Source organism: Furipterus horrens, unplaced genomic scaffold (assembly GCF_987537825.1).
Source record: "Furipterus horrens unplaced genomic scaffold, mFurHor1.1.pri manual_scaffold_5, whole genome shotgun sequence".
NCBI lineage: Eukaryota > Metazoa > Chordata > Mammalia > Chiroptera > Furipteridae > Furipterus > Furipterus horrens.
In genome coordinates this window covers 37,065,180-37,087,004 of record NW_028327175.1, presented here as the reverse complement: position 1 = coordinate 37,087,004, position 21,825 = coordinate 37,065,180, and the positions used below count along the sequence as shown (strand labels likewise).

General features: G+C 37.7%; 1 protein-coding gene across 1 annotated transcript in view; it reads right to left on the bottom strand.

Annotated features, from left to right (window-relative positions):
- Positions 1-21,825, bottom strand: part of NDUFAF2 (NADH:ubiquinone oxidoreductase complex assembly factor 2) — a 175,322-nt gene that overhangs the window by 61,586 nt on the left and 91,911 nt on the right. Inside the window, exon 2 of the mRNA XM_090278934.1 lies at positions 16,330-16,419. Within this exon, the coding sequence (XP_090135060.1) occupies positions 16,330-16,419 (90 nt within the window). The remainder of the gene's footprint in view (positions 1-16,329; positions 16,420-21,825) is intronic.

Genomic DNA, 21,825 nt, shown 5'->3' with positions numbered 1-21,825 from the left:
GAACACGGACATAGACAATGGTGAGGGGATTGACTGTGGGCAAGATGGGTGGGCTGGGTAGAGGGGGACAAAACAGGAAAATATTGGGACAAATGTAATAAAATAAACAATTTTAAAAACTCTTAGAATGAATGAATAAATAAATTAATGCCATAAAGTATTATTCACTTGCAATAAGAATGAATTATATCTGTATTTATCAATAGATAGTTCTTAAAAATAATGTTGAGTAAAAAAGTGAGCAGGTAAATAATGTGTACAACTACTTTATATTTAAAAAATCAGAAAAAGAAAATCCATATAAAAATTCAAAGGACCTAGTATACAGCCAAAACAACTTCAAAAGAATAAAAATAACTAACAATATCTGATACCAAGATTTTCAAGCTTAGTTATCAAGGAACTGAGACCTTCAGTCAAAAAGCCAGGAAGGACCTGAAGCCAAGCAATAGCCATTTGAGTGAGCTTGGAAAAAGATCTTCTATGGCCTGACAACAGCTACATGAATGAGCCAGAAAGGGGATGATCCATGAGAGAAGACTTGAGATGACTGACTGTAGCCCAGGCCAATACCTTGACTGCAGCCTTGCGAGAGATGCTGAGTCAGAATGTTCACCTAAGCCATCCTAGATTCCCGACCCACAGAAATTGTGAGATAATACACATCTGCTGTTTTAGGCCTCCCCCTAACTTTTGGGGTAATTTGTTATGCAGCAATAGATAACTAATACATGTTGCAATCCTATTACCTGATGAAGGAGATCACCATCAACTCTATAATTCCTGGCCAAGCAATTTGGTTGAACAGTAGATCCAGAGACTCTGGGTGAGGCATAAGTTGATTAGAGACACTTCTAAGAGTCATATAATCATAGAAGGTTAGAGATAGAACCTTGAGGATTTTGAACCCAGCCTTTTAATTTTACAGATGAAAAATAGAGAAGTAAATAGATATGCCCCAAATGACCAAGACAGTAAACAGACACAGAAGGACCTGAACATAACTTATGTCTTCTGATACTGGGACAAGGATAGCATCATGCTCTGTCCATTAATTTATGAAGCTTACTTTTACAATTCTTGGAGGAGGGGGGGATTTCCTGTGGCCAATTAAATGTGCATATGACATTTTATACTGAGATGTGCACTATTAGTTGTGTTAATGATAGGTATGGTCTAGTATATCTAAAAAGTAATTTTCACCAGATTTTATTCTAAAGTTTTATTCTTACATTTTAATGAGTACATATAATTAGTAAAGCTTAACATTCCATTAAAAAGAAATATCCGATTTGGGTCTTTCTGATTTTTCTGCTATATTCTACTTTATATGTATTTTAGGGTACATCAATAATGTTTATTACTACTAACAGCAAACAAGATTAAACTTACCAAAAACAACAAAAAAGGAACAAAATTGGACAATAAGCTGTCATCTGAATTATAGATACAGCTTTTGAGAGGTTCTATATAAGAATAAGACATCATGCCATGGATTAAACTTAAGGAGTCTGAGTGCTATTCTATCTCCTACAGCTGAACCTTTATCTGAGTGTTCTGTATGTTTGAAACCAATTGCTGTGGTACACTCTTTCATGTATTTTTTTTTTTTTTAATGTAATTCAAGAGGGAGAAAAGATGGCAGCGGAGTAGGTAGCAGTGTTGTCTGCTTGCTCCCATCGTGGAAGGATTTGGAGTACAAACACGGAGCAGAGCGAGTGAGTGTGGATTTCAGATAGCATGAACAGGGAAGGGAGTGTGGGAGCGGCGTGAAAGGCAGAAAGCTCGGCCCACGCTCTCTAAGCAGAGTCGCTGGGCCTATAGCCCAGCACCTCTGCCGCACTGCACCAGGGGCAGCTGCTGACCGGCTCATTAGCTGGGATCTGCTCGGAAGCTTCCCTCTGCCATAGGTGCACCTACCAGCAAAGTCCCTGAGGGAGTTGGTGAGAAGGTTTGGTTCAAACAGCTGGAGGCATGGGAAGACAGTGAACAGCCCGGACTGTGAGAAACTATGAACTGAGTCTAGGTGGGGACTCCCTTGGCTGGCAACCCTGGACTGACAACTCTGCACCCCAGGTGCTCGCATCAAGGTTGCACCAAGTCTCCACCAAACAAAAAAGCAGAACTGAGCCGGGAGAGGGGCCCATACTGGAAAGCTGTGGCGGAACTGCAGACTCAGTAGGGACCCCAGGGAGGCAAGTGGCACACGCTTGTGTACAGGCAGGGATGCAGTGGTGCTGCAGCTTGGAGGTGCGCTGGCCCACCAGCAGAACAGCGTTGCCAGACGAGACTGAGGAGGGCTGAGGGTGCCACAGGACCAAGGGGGAGGAGACGCAACTGAGTGCGGCTCACAGCAGAGTGGCGGCAGGCCCACAAGTGAGAGAATAGCAACCCCAAAATCAAGCTAGATCTCACAGCCAGCCAGCCAGAAAAGATTTGAAACCCATGGAATTTTGACCAGGGTGGATCCAGAAAAAGAACACAGTGCCCAAAGGTGGTACTGGGTAAAAATTCTTTCTTTAATCTGTTTCCTACATTCTCTCCCTCCTATTCTTCTACTTTAATATATTTTTGTTCATTTGTCTGTTTTGTTTACCCTCCCTCTCACACTAAACACACAGCATACAACTGCTATATAAACCTAATACTATGCACTTCCACTTTCTCACTTCATTCTGAGTTCTTGCCTCCCTTTTTCAATATACAATGTAAATATTACTTACTGTCTCGCATAGCCTTGACCCTACTTGATATTATTATTATATCATCTTCCCTCTCAAAAAATTATCTTTCTTTCATTTAAAACAACTCTTATCTTTTTCTCCTGTAGAATAATAGTCTTAACCTCTTTACATTTATATTAATACTGGCTCATTTACTGCTGATTTGTGGGTGGAAGATATTTTGGAGGGTGTGGGTTTCTTGCCTGGGTTGTGTGTTTATGTTTTAACAGCATCTCCACAAAAGAACTCAAGACAAGGTGGGCAGCGTGACTCTCAATCAACTAGCCAGAGGGAAGGATCCACCAAAGAGTAACTGAAATACAATCAAAGAGCTTAAACTAATGGCATAAAGGGCATCCCAAGAGCATCAGGTTCAGGAGATCAAAGAGACTGCACCACTGAATCCCCCAGGTCTCCTATACAGAATCTCATACCATGAAGGTGGGAAATCAAAGCAGACAAATCTAAGAAACAAAAACAAACAAGAAGCATCCAACATGGGGAGACACAGAAACAACCTCCCAATGAAAGGAAAAGAGGAGTCCCCCCAAAAAGAGAGAGATGGAACAGCCGTAAGCCAACTATGAGACATGAAATTCAAAAGAATTGTTGTAAGGAAGCTCAATGACTTGACAAACTCAAAGAAAACTACAATGAACTCCAGGGGAATTACAAAAAACTTCAGGGGAATTACAAAGAACTCCAGGGAAACTACAAAGAACTCCAGGGAAGCTACAAGGAACTTAAGAGAAAACTATGCCAGCATAAAAAAGTACATAGAAACTATCAATAAGAACCAGGAAGAAATGAGAATACAATTTCTGAATTAGAGAACACAGTAGAGGGGAGCACCCCCAGCTGCAAACAAAACTCATCAGCCCACGATTCCAATGCCGGGAAAGGCAGACCCCCATTGCCTCGGACTGTGAGGGCTAGAGGGAGTGGGGATGGAGGAAGAGGCTCCTGGTCTCTTGGCAGAGAGTGAATGGCAGGAATCCGTCTTGGACCCCCACCACCCCTCTGAAAAATGCCACAGCATGGTAAGAAGGATCACCTGGTTGTGACGAGTGCACAGGGCTCTGCCCCCTATAGCGCAGGAGGTGTGACAGCCCCACCCAGGAAGCAAGCTAAACACAAAACTGTCAGGATGGCACAGATCATGATAGAGATTCCAATCACACAGCTCACCAGACAGCAAATATCTAATCTAACAGCTCAGCATATAGGAAATCTTTCTGAGGCACAGTTCAGAGCTTTGGTTATACGAATGCTTACAGACCTAAAAGCAGATCTTAAACAAGACGGGGAAGGAATGAAGACTAGCCCTGCTGAAATGAATGAAAATACATACAAAACTGGTGGTGAGGGAAAGATAACCAGGGATCAAACCAACAAAATGGAAATAGGGAAGGAACAAACAGTCAACCAGTGCAGAAAGAGGAACCAAAAAGTGAGGAAAATGAGGAGAGGCTCAGAAACCTATAGGACAGCTATAAGAGGGCCAACATCTGAATCATAGGGTTGCCAGAAGGTGAAGAAGAAGAACTAGAAATTGAAAAATTATGTGAAAAAAACAATGAAGCAGAACTTCCCTAACTTGGGGAAGGAAATGGAATTACAGGTCTAGGAAGCACAGAGAGTCCCAAAAAAACTGGACCCAGGGAAGGCCACACCAAGACACATTTTAATCAAAATGTCAAGAATTAAGGATAAAGAGATAATCTTAAAAGCAGCAAAAGAGAAGAAGAGAATTACATACAAAGGGGTCCTAATAAGATTATCAGCTGATTTCTCAAAATAAACTCTGCAGGAAAGAAGACACTGGCAAGAAATATTCAAAGTAATGAAAAGCAAAATCCTACAACCACGATTATTCCAGCAAAGCTGTCATTCAGAATAGAAGGGCAGAAAAAGTGCTTCCAGGACAAAGTAAAACTGAAGGAGTTCATCAGATCAAAACCATTGTTATATGAAATGTTAAAGGGATTTGTTTAGGAGAAGGAGGATCAAAACTATGAACATTAAAATGAAAACTGTATCAGAACAACCAACAATAGAAGCTAGGGAATCAAAACAAAGGCAAACTAAGTAGGCAACGAGAGCGGGAAAGGAATTAAAGGTATAGGGAACATATTTGGGGGAAGTGAAATAAGGAGTTTCCCAGACAAAGGAAGATTAAAAGAATACATCTCCACCAAACCAGCATTGCAAGAGATGCTAAAGGGAATGCTTTAAGAAAAAGAAGAAAAAGAGAGAGGGAGAGGAACACAGATACAAAGGGGAATGAATAAATACCTGTCAATAATAACCTTAAATGTAAATGGATTGAATGCTCCAATCAAAAGACATAGGGTAGAGGAATGGATATGAAAACATGACCCACATATATGCTGTCTACAAGAGACACAACTCAAAGCAAAAGATTTACACAGCCTGAATGTGAAGGGATGGAAAAAAGTATTCCAAGCAAATGGACATGAAAAAAAAAAAGCTGGGGTAGCAATACTTATATCAGACAAAATGGATTTCAGAGCAAAGGCCATTAAAAGAAAAAAAGAAGGGCATTTCATAATACTTAAGGGAAAAATTCATCAAGAAGATATAACCCTGGTAAACATATATGCACCCAACATAGGAGCACCCAAATATATAAGGAAAATACTAGAAGACTACAAGAAGGATATCAACAGCAACACACTCATAGTAGGGTACTTTAACACCTCATTATCAACAATAGACAGGTCTTTGAAGCAAGAGATACCAAGGATATTGAGGCATTGAACAACACGCTAGATCAAATGGACTTAACTGATATATATAGAACTTTTCACCCCAAAGAAGAAAAATATACATTCTTTTCAAATGCACATGGGACGTTTTCAAAGATAGACCACATGGTAGGACACAAAACAAGCCTCAAAAAATTCAAGAAAATTGAAATTATATCAAGGATCTTCTCAGACCACAATGCCTTGAAACTGGAAATCAACCTCAAGGAAAAAAACTCAAAGACATTCAAACTCATGGAGAATGAATAACATGATATTAAATAATGAACGGGTTAACAATGACATCAAGGAAGAAATCAAGAAGTTTCTGGAAACTAATGATAATGAACACACAACAGCCCAAAACCTGTGGGACACAGCAAAAGCAGTCCTGAGAGGAAAGTTCATAACAATACATGCCTACCTAAAAAGGATAGAAGAATCTCAAATAAAAAAATCTAACCCTACAGCTACTAGAACTAGAACAACAACAACAAACAAAGCCCAGGGTGAGTAGAAGGAAGGGAATCATCAAGACCAGGGCAGAATTAAATGACATAGAGACTAAACTAACAATTCTAAAGATCAACAGAAGTAGGAGCTGGTTCTTTGAAAAGATAAACAAAATCGACAAGCCTTTATTTAGCCAGGCTCATCAAGAAAAAAACAGAGAGGACGCAAATAAAATCAGAAACGAAAAAGAAGAAATCACGACTGATACCACAGAAATACAAAGGATTGTAAGAAATTGCTATAAACATCTATATGGCAAGACACTTGACAACCTAGATGAAATGGACAAATTTCTAGAAACATATAACCTTCCAAAACTGAATCAAGAAGGAGAAAGCCTGAACAGACCGATAACAAAAAATGAAATTGAAACAGTAATCAAAAAACTCCCGGCACACAAAAGCCCTGGACTGAATGGCTTCACAGGTGAATTTAGAAAACATTTAGGGAAGAACTAATGCCTATCCTCCTCAAACTATTCCAAAAAATCCAAGAAGAGGGAAAAATCCCAAACTCTTTCTATGAAGCCAGTATTACCCTAAATCCAAGACCAGATTAAGACACAACAAAGAAAGAAAACTGCAGGCCAATATCACTGATGAACACAGATGCTAAAATCCTCAACAAAATATTGGCAAACCGGATACAGCAGCACATTAAAAAGATCATACACCACGATCAAGTGGGATTCATCCCAGGAATGCAAGGATGGCTTAATATTCGCAAATCAACAAATATAATACACCACCTAAACAAAATGAAAGACAAAAATCACATGATTATATCAATAGATGCAGAAAAAGCATTTGATAAAAGTACAATACTCATTTATGATGAAAACATTCAAAAAAATGGGAATAAAAGGAGCATACCTCAACATAATTAAGGCTGTATACGAGAAACCTGAAGCCAACATCGTACTCAATGGACAAAAACTGAAAGCATTCCCCCTGAAATCAGGAACAAGACAAGGACGTCCACTCTCTCCACTCCTATTCAACATAGTGTTGAAAATTCTAGCCACAGTAATCAGACAAGAAAAAGAAATAAAAGGTATCCAAATTGGAAAAGAGGAAGTAAAACTGTCATTATTTGCAGATGACATGATAGTGTACATAGAAAACCCTACAGACACCATTAAAAAACTACTCGACATAATAAATGAATTTGGCAAAATAACAGGGTACAAAGTCAAAATACAGAAATCGAAGGCATTTCTGTACACCAACAATAAAATATCAGAGATAGAAACTAAAAATAAAATCTCGTTTACTATAGCAACAAGAAAAATAAAGTACTTAGGAACAAAGAGATAAAAGACCTGAACTCAGAAAACTACGTAACACTGAAGAAAGGAATTAAGGAACAGACAAATAAATGGAAGCACATACCATGTTCATGGATGGGAAGAATCAACATCATAAAAATGTCCATATTACCCAAAGCAATTTACAGATTCAACTCAATTCCTATTAAAATACCAATGACATATTTCACAGACCTAGAACAAATACTTCAAAATTTTATATGGAACCAAAAAAGACCCCGAATAGCCAAAGCAATCTTGGGACAGAAGAACACAGCAGAAGGAATCACAATACCTGATACCAAACTATACTACAAGGCCACGGTAATCAAAACAGTCTGGTACTGCCATAAGAACAGACATATAGATCAATGGAACAGAACAGAGAGCCCAGAAATAAACCCAGGTCTAAATGGTCAACTAATATTTTACAAAGGGGGAAGGGACATAAAATGGAGTGAAAAGAGCCTCTTCAACAAATGGTATTGGGAGAACCGGACAGGGACATGTAAAAATGTGAAACTAGACCACCAACTACACCATACACCAGAATAAACTCAAGATGGATCAAAGACTTAAATGTAAGCCGTGACACCATAAAAGTCCTAGAGGAAAACATAGGCAGGAAAATTTCAGATATCCCACATAGCAACATTTTCACTCATACATCTCCTAAGGCAAGAGAAATAAAGAAAATAAATGACTACATCAAAATAGAGTTTCTGCTCAGCAAAAGAAAATATCAGCATGATGAAAAGGGTACCGACAGTATGGGAAAATATATTTGCCAATGATACCTCAGACAAGGGATTGATCTCCAAAATATATAAAGAACTTATACGACTCAACACCAAGAAGACAGACAACCCAATTTAAAAATGGGCAAAGGACCTGAACAAACACTTCTCCAAAGAGGACATACAGAGGGTCCATAGACATATGAAAGAATGCTCAACATCACTAGCCATCAGAGATGCAAATAAAAACCACAATGAGATACCATCTCACACCAGTCAGAACAGCCATCATCAACAAATCAACAAACAACATGTGCTGGCGAGGATGCGGAGAAAAAGGAACCCTAGTGCACTGCTGGTGGGAATGTGGACTGGTGCAGCCACTATGGAAAACAGTATGGAATTTCCTTAAAAAACTAAAAATGCAGCTGCCTTTTGAACCAGCAATTCCATTATGAGGATTATATCCAAAGAATCCTGAAACACCAATTCAAAAGAACCTATGCAGCCCTATTTATAATAGAGACATAACAACCTAAGTGCCCATCTGTAGATGAGTGGATCAAAAAACTACAGCACATTTACACAATGGAGTACTATGTAGCAGAAAGGAAGAAGGAACTTCTACCATTTGCGACAACATGGATGGAACTAGAGAGAATTATGCTTAGCAAAATAAGCCAGGCAATGAAAGAAAAATACCATATGATATCACCTAATACATGAGACTAATGAACAACACATACAAATGAGCAAAATAGAACCAGAGGTATGTAAACAAGGAGTAGACTAACAATGACAAGGGGGGAGGGGAGTGGGAGAGAAGGAGGTAAGAAGGGGAAGGGCCTAGTCAAAGAACATGTATAAATGACCCATGGACACGGACAACTGGGTAGGGATATACTGTGGGAAAAGGGGTGGGCAGGTGCAGGGAAGCAATAGGGAAAAAGGTGGGACAACTGTAATAGAAAAAGAGACACACAAAAATTTTTAGTGGGTGAAAAAAAATGAAAGCAAATTAATAACTGAGCCAGCAAGTCCCAACCCCCCCCCCAAAAAACTTCACATGTAGTAAAGTGAACAAAAGAAAATGTAAAGTAAGGAAATGCAACTTTAGTGAATATTAGAAGGACAAGGATTTTCTTTCACACTGTGTATTTTTTCCCTGCCTGATCCCTCCAGAATTTGGCATTCTGAGGGAGTAAGTAATGACATAAGGTTCCCTGCATAAAACTAATATGACTAGTTGTTAATGCTCAACATCACTAGCCATCAGAGAGATGCAAATAAAAACCACAATGAAATACCACTTTACACCTGTCATAATGGCCATCATCAACAAATTAACAAACAAGTGCTGGCAAGGATGTGGAGAAACGGGAACCCTAGTGCAGTGTTGGTGGGAATGCGGACTGGTGCAGCCGCTGTGGAAAACAGTATTGAATGTCCTCAAAAAACTAAAAATGGAACTGTCTTTTAAATCAGCAATTCCACTGTTAGAATTATACCCGAAAAATCCTGAAACACCAATTCAAAAGAACCTATGTACCCTTATGTCCATAGCAGCACTGTTTACAGTAGCCAAGTGCTGGAAACAGCCTAGGTGCCCATATGTAGACAAGGGGATTAAAAAACTGTGGTACATTTACACAATGGAATACTATGCAGCAGAAAGAAAGAAGGAACTCCTGCCATTTGTGACAACATGGATGTAACTAGAAAGAATTATGCTTAGCAAAATAAGCCAGGCAATGAAAGAAAAATACCATATGCTATCACCTATTACAGGAGACTAATGAACAACACAAACAAACAAACAAAATTGAACAACGAACAGAATAACAGTTATCAGAGGGGAGGGAGAGAAGGGAGATAAGTACGGGAAGAGTTTAGTCAAAGAACATGTATAAATGACTCATGGACATGGAAAATGGGGTGGGGAATGACTGTGGGAGAAGGGGTGGGCTGAGGGGTGGGAACAATGGGGAAAAAATGGGACAACTGTAATTGAAAAACGATTAAAAAATAAGTAAATAAAAATAAATAAAAAGAAAATTAAAAAATGTAAATCAATGTCCTTTTTAAGTTTTTTATTTAAATTATTTTTTAAATTTTTTAAAATTATTTTTTTTAAGCATAGTTGATATACAATGTTATATTGGTTATATTATCCTCAGGTATACAACATAGTGATTCATCATTTTTATACTTTACAATATAATATCACACTAATTCTAATAATCATCTGTCATGTGTAAACTTACGACAGTATTATTGATTATATTCCCCTTCCCCCTTTCACCCATTCCCCTACCTCTTCCCTTATGGTTGCTATTCCTTTGGTCTCTGTTTCTATGAATACGTTTTGTTCATTTTTAGGTTAAATATGCAAGTAAAACCATATAGTACGTATTTGTCTTTTTCTGCTTAACTTATTTCATTTAACGTAAGACCCTCTGTATCCATCCACTTTGCCACAAATGGCAAATTTCATTCATTTTTATTGCTGTATAATATTCCAGTGTGTGTGTATGTATGTATGTGTGTGTGTGTATGTGTGTGTATGTATGTGTGTGTATCATATCTTCTTTATCCATTCATCTATCGATGAACACCTAGGTTGCTTCCATATCTTGGCTATTGTAAGTAATCCTGCAAAAAGATAGAGATGCATAGACCTAGCCATAGCAATCAGACAAGGAAAAGAAATAGGAAAGGAAGAGGTATATATATATACTACATATATAAAATCTTACAGAATCCATCAAAAATTAATAGAATAAAAGAACTCAGTAAAGTAGCAGGATACAAAATTAACATACAGAAATCTGTCATGTTCCTATACACTAATAATGAGCAATCACAAGGAGAAATAAAGAAAACAATCCTATTAACAACTGCATCAAAAAGAATAAAATAGCTGGGAATAAACTTAACCAAAGAGATGAAAGTCCGCTACTCCGAAAACTGTAAGATATTGAAGAAAGAAATTGAGGAGGATATAAACGAGTGGGAGGATATACCATGCCCTTGGGTATAAAGGATTAATAGTATTAAAATGACCATGCTACCCAAAGCAATGTACAGATTCAATGCAATTCCTCTCAAAATACCAATCATTCTTCTCATAACTAAAACAAATAACCCTAAAATTTATATGGAACCACAAAAGACCTTGAGTAATCAAAGCAATCTTGAGAAAGAAGAATATAATTGGAGGTATCACACTCTCTTATCTCAAACTATATCCCAAAGCTCTGATAATCAAAACAGTATGGTACTGGCACAAAAGCAGGCACATGGATCACTAGAGCACAATACAGGGCTAAAACCTAACCCCACTTATACGGTCAATTAGTCTATGACAAAGGAGGTAAAAATATACACTGGAGTAATGACAGTCTCTTCAACACTTCTGTTGGGAAAACTGGAGAGATGCATGCAAAAAAAAAAAAAAAAAAAAGGAAACTAGACCTCTCTTACGCCATATACAAAAATAAACTCTCAAAATGGGTGGAAGACTTAATGTAAGGACTGAAATCATAAAACTCCATCTATTTCTTTTTTTAAGATTTTATTTATTCATTTCTGGAGAGAAGGGACAGGAGAAAGAGAGGAAGGGCATGGGCTATTTCTGGCAGGTCAGCAAAGTCCCAACATGTCTACTTCTTATCTGCTTTCAATGTAAAATGCATTCATTCAACAAATGATTGAGCTTGCACTTATTTTATGTTAATTGTTGAGGTAGGTCCTCAGGCTACAATGATGAACAGGATAAAGATTCTATCTTTAAAGTATCTTTAAGCCCCGGTAGGTACCTAAACAGGGAATACTTAACACTGTGTTAAGTGTTATGCTTGAGAGAGACAAAAAGTGAAATGAAAAACAAACAAGAAAAAGGAATATCCCAATTAGTACTCGGGGGTGAGAAGTCGGGGGTCAGAAAAGATTTCCAAAGGAATCAATGTCTACTCTAAAACTTGAAGGGTAAATAGGAATTAGCCAGCTTGTTAATGAGGTAGGCAATATAATATAATATTAAGAGTAAAGACTTTGTAGACAGACAATTTGTGTTCAAATCTTGGCTGTAGATGCTGTTTGCACTTAGGAAGTTACTGAACCTGTCTGTGTTTCATTTAGAGAAATCAAAAGGGAATTTACACAAGTTCTTACTACCACATCTACCCATCTACCTTCATCTACATCTATGTAATCTACTTTTCTGCTATTACTATGGATGAACTTTCCATGCCCTTGTCAAAGGCCAAGTCTTCCACATGTATGCTAGATCCTGTTTGGCCTTGCCTTCTCAAGAATTTTCTCTTCCCTGTATCATCAGTGCTTCCTTTATGACTTGATCTTTTCCATCACTATTACAAAATTTAGTTATTTCTGTCTTACAACAAAATGAAGCAAAACAAAACAAAACAAAATAAAATTACTCTCTTGACTCCACTTTCCTCTCCAGGTACTGCTTCAATACTCTCTTTTACAGATAAACTAAGTCTTCATAAGCACTGTCTATACTCATTCTCTCCAAATTCTCTCTTTCTTTCTTTTTCTTTTTCTATCACTCTACAGAACAATTTTTGTCAGGATCACTGACTTCCCTGTTTTTAAAGTGAAGAGTTAATTCTCAGTCCTCATTTGGCATGGTTGATCACTTTTTCCTCCTTGATATTTGGCTTCTAGCACATGGTACTTACCTTTTTTTTTCTCCTACATTTCTGGCTATTCCTTTTTTTCTTGTCTCTAAAACTTGGAGTAGCCTAGGAGGTCAGTCTTTCAACTTCTCATTCCCTTTGTTATTTCATCAAGTCTTCTGGCTTTACTTGCCATTTATTTGCTGTCAACTCCCAAATATTTTCTGTAACCCAAACTTTTCCACTAAATTCTTGGTTTATTTACAACTTACTATCTCTACTTGGGTGTATTAATACAACAGGCATCTTGAACTTAAAATTCCCAAAATTTATGCATTTTTTTGCCCCAAATTTGCTCTTCCCACAGTCTTGCCTCTCTCAGTAAATAGCAACTCCATTTTTCCAGGTGAGTCCCAAAAGCTTAAGAGTCATCACTGACTTCTTTCTTTCATATTTCCACATCCAATCCGTCAGCAAATTCCATTGGTTCTTCTTTTACAACAGATCCAAAATGCAACTGCTTCTTTCCATGCCCACTGTTACTTTGGTGCATATCACAATTATCCATTGCCTGAATTATTATAAGAGCCTCCTGTCTCCATGTTTTGTCTCAGTCTCTTTACAATGCAGCAGCCATAGTCCAGTGAAATATAACTCAGAGCATATGACTACTCTTTTCAAACTGGCCTATAAGACCCTAAATGATTAGGCATCCTGTTTCTTTTCTAACCTTATTTATTACTTTCCCTCTAGCTCTATTCCAGTCACTTGGGTTACCTTCCTGTTCCTTAAACACCTGAGCATGATCCAGCCTCAAGGATTTTGCACCTGTTCTCCAGGAATGCTCCTCTGCTACTTATATGCATGACTAGCTCCTTCTTCTGTTTATTCCAAAGTCATCTCTGTTTCCTCTCCATGCTTTATTTTCTTTAGCATACTATATAGTTATTTGTCTGATTTATTGTCTTTTCCCCTCCCACTCCAGAATGGAAAGTTCATGAATATAGAGGTCCTCAACAGTTGTTTACTAAAATACATGAATGAAAAGGGCACACTGTCAAATACATACTATGGCAGGATATGCAGCTTGGGGGTACCTGTACTTTACTACTTATAACTGACAAATATACTAACCATATGGACCTAAAAGTACTTTAGATTCATTTGGTGTTGACGCTATTTACTTTAAAAGATATATTTCCTTTCCAGTACATAGTGGTTTGTGAATTCACTTATATTTTATTTTTTGAATTCACTTATATTTTAATTTACTTTTTCATCCGATAAAGTTCTTATTTTTTACATTTAATCGATGTGTAACACTATAAAAGTAATTTAGTTTCAGTGTTTGGTTGATACATTCATTTTTAGGGTATGCCCTACGGGATAGTTATGCTGAATTAGTAGAGTAGGACAGAGCGATTAAAAGCACTGGACCTTCATTCTAATTCTCTGAAAGTCTTAAAGTCTAAAAAATGAATCATTACCTATTTGTTTATGTATAATTTAATTTATTTCTATAAACATTTTAATTCTATACTATTATTGGGGAAAGTGATAAAATAAGCTCATTATAAGAAGGTACAAATATTATTCCAGAATTGCAAATGTAGCTGCTGAAGTCTGATAAAATAAGAAAGCTCAATTTACTCCTAGAACTTCCCAGTTTATATTCTATATTTCTTCAAAAAGTTTCTGGTAACTCCCCATTTTTATGTTCTTTTCTCATAGTTCTTGTATTTTCATAGCGAATAAGAAGAAATGGAGAAAGATATTTCCAATGAGATATTTATATTCACATGCTGGCATAAAAGTAACTTAATGCCTATAGCTACCTATATGCTTGTAAAGGTATCATGCTATACCCACCAGGAAGCAATGAGTCTACTGCTTAGGGTGTGTAGCTATAGAACCTAGACAATTCATGTAACTGTACCAGACCTTAGATTCCCTTTCTACTAAATAGGTATAATTACAGGGTCTACCTCACAAGATTGTTATGATGATTGAACTATATGATTATAAAAGCAGTGGCATAATACCAGGTATATGGGTAAACACTTGAAAAGCGTTAAGTGATACTTAAGATAGGTTCTTTTAGGTGTAAATAAAGAAACTAGCTCAAGCTAGATTTCATGTAGACAATATATATTTACTGGCACATAGGAAGGCACTTACCACATGCCTCCCTATGTGCCAGGCACTAAACTAGAACTGGTAAGGAAAAGGGGAAAACTTCTAACAAGGGTATGTATGGGGCGATGATTAGAACTCAAAGGCAGACATGCCGTTGAACTTCATTCAGAAAGAAATGAAACTGGGAACTGGAAGCTGGTGGAAACCTAGGAAATATTTTGTGTCTTGCTACTTACTTCCCTGGAAGATTGATTTCTGTTTTCTTTTAAGCAGATCAGCTTTTTCTGCAACAAAGCTTAGATAGTGGATTAAAGATAGCCACCCACAAGCTATCAAGTTCAAATGGTACTGTTCCCAGCCATACTGAGAGACTGCTCCAAATGTTTTATCTCTCTGATCTTTTACCTTAATTCCAATGTTTGATAGTGATCAATGTCCATCCTTTGTCTAAATAAAGCGTCAGCTAAGAGGATGACAATAAGTTGAACAAATACTTCAAATGGTACCTACAGCAAGTTATTATCCACAATTTATAGAGAAAAGACAGAAGTCTCAGTTAGTTTCCAAGTTCATGTGGGTACCACTAAGTGCTAGAAACAGGATTCACCCCAGGGATGTACAAGTGCAGTGGCAGCAATGAAGGTAACTGCCTTCTTCAATTTTCTATCTTTGAAGCTTTACTTGCCCTAGTCCCAGTTCTGCTAATGTTTAACAGTTCTTTTCATGATGTGGGTTGACCAAAAAGTTAATTTGGTTTTTGTCATAAAATGGTTCTAGTAGTACTTAATTTGTCTTTAACTTCATTCTAAACAATTTTGTTAGATTCTATTGTGACACCTGTCATATCAGTGTACATTAAGAAAAACTTATCAAAGTTGGTAAATTTTTGTGTAGCCATTTTAATCTTGAAGATGAAAGAAAATAGGCAACATTTTCAGCATATTATGCTTTATTACTTTGAGAAAGGTAAAAATGCAACTGAAATGCAAAAGGAGTTGTGCAGCATATGGAGCAGGTGCTGTGACTGATCAAATGTGTCAAAAGCAGTTTGCAAAGTTTTGTGCTGGAGACTTCTCATTGGACGATGATGCTCCACGATCAGGTAGACCAGTTGAAGTTGAAGGCGATCAAATCAAGACATTAATTAAAAACAATCAATGTCATACCATAGGAGAGATAGCCAATATACTCGAAATATCCAAATCAATAAAGTTATTGGTAAAAATGAAAAGTGTCATTTATTTCATAGAAAAAACCATATGGACTTTTTGGCCAACCCAATACATGTGTTCCCTCACTATTTCACTGTCATGTGTTCCCTTACTAAAATGTGGCACCTTCACAGTTTTCAAAGAAATGCAATGTTTAAAAAATGTTTCATGAATTCATATTTTAAAAGTTTTTGCAAAAAGAATAAACATGTAATTACACGTTCTCTTATTGAATTTGTATATAGTTAAACAATTTGCCTTCCAGAAGATATTACTAAAAGCAGTAACTTACCTTCCCATTCTGTTGGGATATTCCCTACTTCATAGTCTATTTCGCTTTTATTTGCTGCTTCTACAATTCTTTTCTCTCGAATAGTCTGTCCTATAAGACAAAAGTATTATTACATTTTTAAATAAACTCATGACACAGTAGTTACAACAAGTAATGTTTCCTCTTTGGATATTGTACACATTCTCATATGGTAAAAGAATTAACAGGAAAAAGAAAGATTCCATTCAGAATTAGGCAATTTCTGTATGACTGCAAAATTAAATTAAATTAATTTCCTACCTTAATTTTAATGAAATAAATCTAGAGTCTATGTATAGAAAAAGAACAGCCAATTAATCTGTAGGGCACTAATGGCTGATAAAAAAAAAAAAAGCATTTTACTTACTAATCAACAGTATTCCACTCCCTCAAACTCTCTCTATATATTAGGCTTCTTACTGCTCAAGTGAATTGATATCTATGGCACCTACTAAATCTGTAATAAATGACAAGACACTGCTGCCACCCTTTCCCCATAGTACATTGGCAAACTATGAGAACTGAGTCATGGGTTAAATTCTGTGGCCATTCTGAGGAACTTTCTCTCAAGGGAACCTAAATACAGAGAGACAAAAACTGATGAGTTTTGGATATTGTGCTTCAGGTGAAATCAACATCTGGAACAGGATGGTAGCAATGTAGAAAACATAAAAGCAGGGAGAGCAGTAAAGAGAAAGGTGGAGAGGGATCATGGATGGGATGAGAATGCCTGTCGTTTATATTTTTCAATAATAAAAAAGTTGATTACTGTTTAAGTTCATAGGGAAGGCATAAAACTATTTAGTATTTTCTTCTTTTTTCAAAAAGTCTTGATTATCTCCTTCAAAGTAGATCTGTCAAACTCATGGTTTCAAAACATGTTCCTTTTTCATTAAAACTGTGAGCCTTGGGCACACTAGGTAGGTTTTCTACTCCCCAGTAGTTAGTAATTGTGCCTGCCTACTCCAGGCCATGTGAGCTGAAACAGAGAAGATATTGGGGAGTAAGAATGAAGGGGGGAGTATGGCTTAACAATGATCAGATCAGTCAAGGAGAGAAATCTACAAAATACTGCTTTCTCTTCCTACTCCTAGGCCAAACTTACACTGTGTGAAATAGACTGGGTGACATCATTAAAAAAATTGACCATGTTGCCTACAGATCTCTCTCTTACACTATCTGAAATCTACTAACTAAAACTTCTTTCAATTACAGACAAGGAAGCAACTCGAGACTAGCCTAAGAATGTTGAGTGACTAGTTTTATTTTCTCTGCTTAAAAATATTATTAAGTGAAAGGCTGGGATTTCATCATTAATGGCTAATAACTCTGAAGTATAGGGTCAGGAAATCTCTGCAGTTCATTATGGACTCATTTAAACAGGCTAACTTAATCATAACACAGAGGTTCCCAAAGTTTTATAAAGAGGTGTTACCTTTTGCCTATCTTATCAATAAATTTATAGTAGGGCAAAGGATTAGTAGTGAAGTCCATAGGTTGTAGGGGAAAAGGCCAGGCTAAAAGGAGCCTATAGTAAGGACAGCAGCATTACTCTCAGAGCAGAAGTTCAATATATGTACACGTATTTTTACTAAAATGCTATTTATATCTACATACATAAACATATTGTAATAACAAGTTACCACTAATTTAATATCTATTAAAGTATATTCACATAATTTTCAAAAATTTGAAAGTCAAAATATGTTTCTTCATATAGTCCTTATCTAAATACCAAGATGTATGTCATTTTAGCAATAGTAAGTAGAAAAAAAATTGTATAAAACACAAAATGTTAACAAATGGGTTTCTGAAAGCACATGTGTTTTCTATGAGCTTTTGAATGTACATCAATAAAATTTAGTACATGGGGAGAAGATAAAGAGGTCTACCATTGCCAGCAGACCCAGCCATTGCTAATATAATGAGAACAGTTTGTACAACATTGATGTAACCTGGCAGCCAAGGAGAGTGGACTGGAATGTGCATGCCTGAACAATGATGACTTCACTGTACTAGTCAGTGAGGGTGCTAGAGGCTGTTAGGTGAGCATGTGTACTGTGTGGCTGTCACACTGAAAATGAATAGAACAATGAATCTGTTTCAACATTGTGTTGAACATTCCTCCGTGGAAACTATTCAGATGATTCAGAAGGCTGCAGCTGTGGGCAACTGGTGGCTGGCAGCTTTATCACAACAATGTACTTGCTCATGCATCACATCTCGTGCAGAATTTTTTGGTGAAACATGAAATCACCCAGGTGACTCAGCCCCTCTACCACCCAGATTTGGCACCCTGCAGCTTCTGGCTTTTCCCAAACCTAAAATCACCTTTGAAAGGGAAGAGACTTCAGACTGTCACTGAGATTCAGGAAAATATGATGGAGCAGCTGATGGTGATCCCAACAAAGGATTTTGCAGTGTTTTGAACAGTGGAAGAAATGCTGAGAGAACTGTGTGAGGTCCCAAGGTGCCTATTTCAAAGGGGTCTGAGGTGTCATTGTCATATGTACAATGTTTCTTGTATCTTTTTCAATAAATATCTTTATTTTTCATATTACATGGATGGATACTTTCTGGACAGACATATATCTATATATCTGTCACACAAAAATTAACTTTTCATTCTTACCCTCAGGTCTATACATTTCATTTAAGTTTTCCTAAGATTTTTAAAAAATCAGAATTCATACGTATTTGTGTATATTATGTGAAAAGACAAGCAGAGTAATTCATGTGTTTAGCCAATTTCTTGATAATTGCTGAAAAAATATCTTTGTTTAAAAATAGATGACATCAAAGATGTATAAAAAACAATGTACATAGCTTTAGAAATATAAAATGAAGCCAATAGTTTATAAAATAAACTCTTTTTAATCAGATGTGAGACTTTGCCCCAAAACAAATTGTTCTAAAACAACTCCATTCTTTGGAATAAATCCTACTTACAAAATTTTTATGAATTGGGAATGAAATTTATGCCTCCTAGTGAATAAGAAATTATGCACAAATTGTACCTGCACTCATACTAACAGTTGTAAAGACAATTCTACTTATCACAGCAAAAAAATTTCCACCTAGTAAATAGAGCACATTTAAGTACCTGATCAACTGTTAAAATTCTAGGATCTAAATTACATTTAAAAATTAACTTAAGGCTTCCAGTCAAGATGGTGGCATAGGTAAATGAGATACTTGCATCTTACCACAATCGCATCAAAAATACAACTGGACTACAGACTGACCATCATTCAGAATCATCTAAAATCTAGCTGAATGATAGCCCTGGATGATGTGGCTCAGTGGATTGAGCATCGGCCTGCAAACCAAGTGTCACTGGTTCGATTCCCTGTTAGGGCACATGACTAGGTTGCACGTTAGGTCCCCAGTTGGGGGCGTGAGTGAGAGGCAACCACACAGTGATATTTCTCTCCCTCTCTTTCTCCTTTCCCCTCTCTCTAAAAATAAATAAATAAACAAATACGTAAATAATTAAAAAATAAAAATAAAATAAAATCTAGCTGAATGAAAATCCTACAACAAAGTATATAAAGAAGCCACAGCGAGACTAGTAGAAGGGGTGAAGATGTGGAGTGGGCTAGTCCCACACCCACGTGGAGAAGATAAAAGTTGGGAGGGATATCTTGGCTGCAGAGAGCCCCTCTGAGAGTAAGGAGTCCCAGCCCCACACCAGGCCTCCCAGTCCAGGGTTCCAGTACCAGGAAGAAAACTCCTCATAACTTTAGGCTATAAAAGCCTGCAGAGATTGTGGCTGAGTGAAACAGGGTTTCTGGAGTCCCAGGCAGTTCCTCTCAAAGGGCCTGCATATGAATCTACTCGGACTAACTCCCTCAAGTTCCAGTGCTGGGAACACAGCTCAAATGGTACCAGGGACATCAGGAGGAACTGAAATGTCTGGCATCAGGGTGAGAGCCAGAAGGGCAGCTTTCTCCCAGAAAGAAGTGCTGACAGAGGCCATTGTTCCTTTTGAGTCTTTCTCCCACAGAACCAGCAAGCAGGTGCCATATCTGAGTCTCCATCAACCTGACTATAACTGTTCACCCCCACCCTACTGATTCCCTGACCCTAACCCACAAACTTGTGGGCCCACCCAAGCTATTTCCAGTGGCTTTTCCATATGAATGGCCAGCCTTGGCATGTACTTCAGATTTCCCTAAAATCTCTCAAACAAGCAGCATCTTGCCTCAGCATGCCCATACCTTCCGCTAAGTGGCCCCACACCAAGAACTAGGAGGAGCTGGTCTTGCACTGCAGGTTGGTATCTCTTGGGCACTTCCAAGCCCAGTATAAGTAACAATCATCTGCAGATTCCTTTGTAGTTCTTGCGGGGTGGCCCCAAGCAGAAAACAGGCAGTGGCTGACCTTGATCTGTACCTCATGAGAGGCCCCAGACCCAGTGCACCCAGTGGACAGGTTCAGAACACCTCGAAGCACCACTCAGACCACCTCCACAAGCGACATACTCAAGGGGCAGACTCAGCAGGCACCAAAGCTATGCTCCATGGGTGGGCTTGTGCACTAATGATCCTCCACAGCTGACGAGCTTACAGATAAACCCCTCCAATTCATGTAGTACACTGACAGTGGGACCTTCAGGACCCAGCTTGGGTGATAGGGCAGGCTGTGCCACTGGACCCCACAGGACACCTACTACATTAGGCCACTCTATCAAGCCCAGGAGACATAGCGGCTCCACCTAATACATAGAAACAAACACAGGAAGGCTGCCAAAATGAGACAAACATGTCCCAAATGAAAGAACAGAACAAAACTCCAGAAAAAAAACTAAACAAAATGGAGACAAGCAATCTATGAAATGCAGAGTTCAAAACACTGGTTATAAGGCTGCTCAATGAACTCAGTGAGGACCTCAACAGTATAAAAAAGAACTAGTCAAAAATGAAGGATACAGTAACTGAAATGAAGACTAAGTTACAGGGAAACAACACGAGAGCAGATGAAGCCAAAAATCAAAGTAATGATTTCGAATATAAGGAAGATAAACCAGCCAATGATAACAGCTAAAAAGAAAAAAGAATCCAAAAGAATGAAGATCGTGTAAAAATCCTCTGGGACAACTTCAAGCCTACCAATATTCACACAGTGGGGGTGCTAGAAGAAGAGAGAGAGAGCAAGAAATTGAAAACTTCTTTAAAGAACTGACAGAAAACCTCCTTAACCTAGTGGAAGAAATAGACATACAAGTCCAGGAAGCATAGAGTCCCAAATATGATGAACCTACAGAGACCCATACCAAGACATATCATAATTAAAATGCTAAAGGTTAAAGATAAAGAATCTTAAAAGCAGCAAGAGAAAAGTAGTTAGTTACCTATGAGGGAGCTCCCATAAGCTGATTTCTCAACAGTAACTTTGCAGGCCAGAAGGGATTAGCAAGATATATTCAAAGTGATGAAAAGCAAGGACCTACAACCAAGATTACTCTACCCTGCAAAG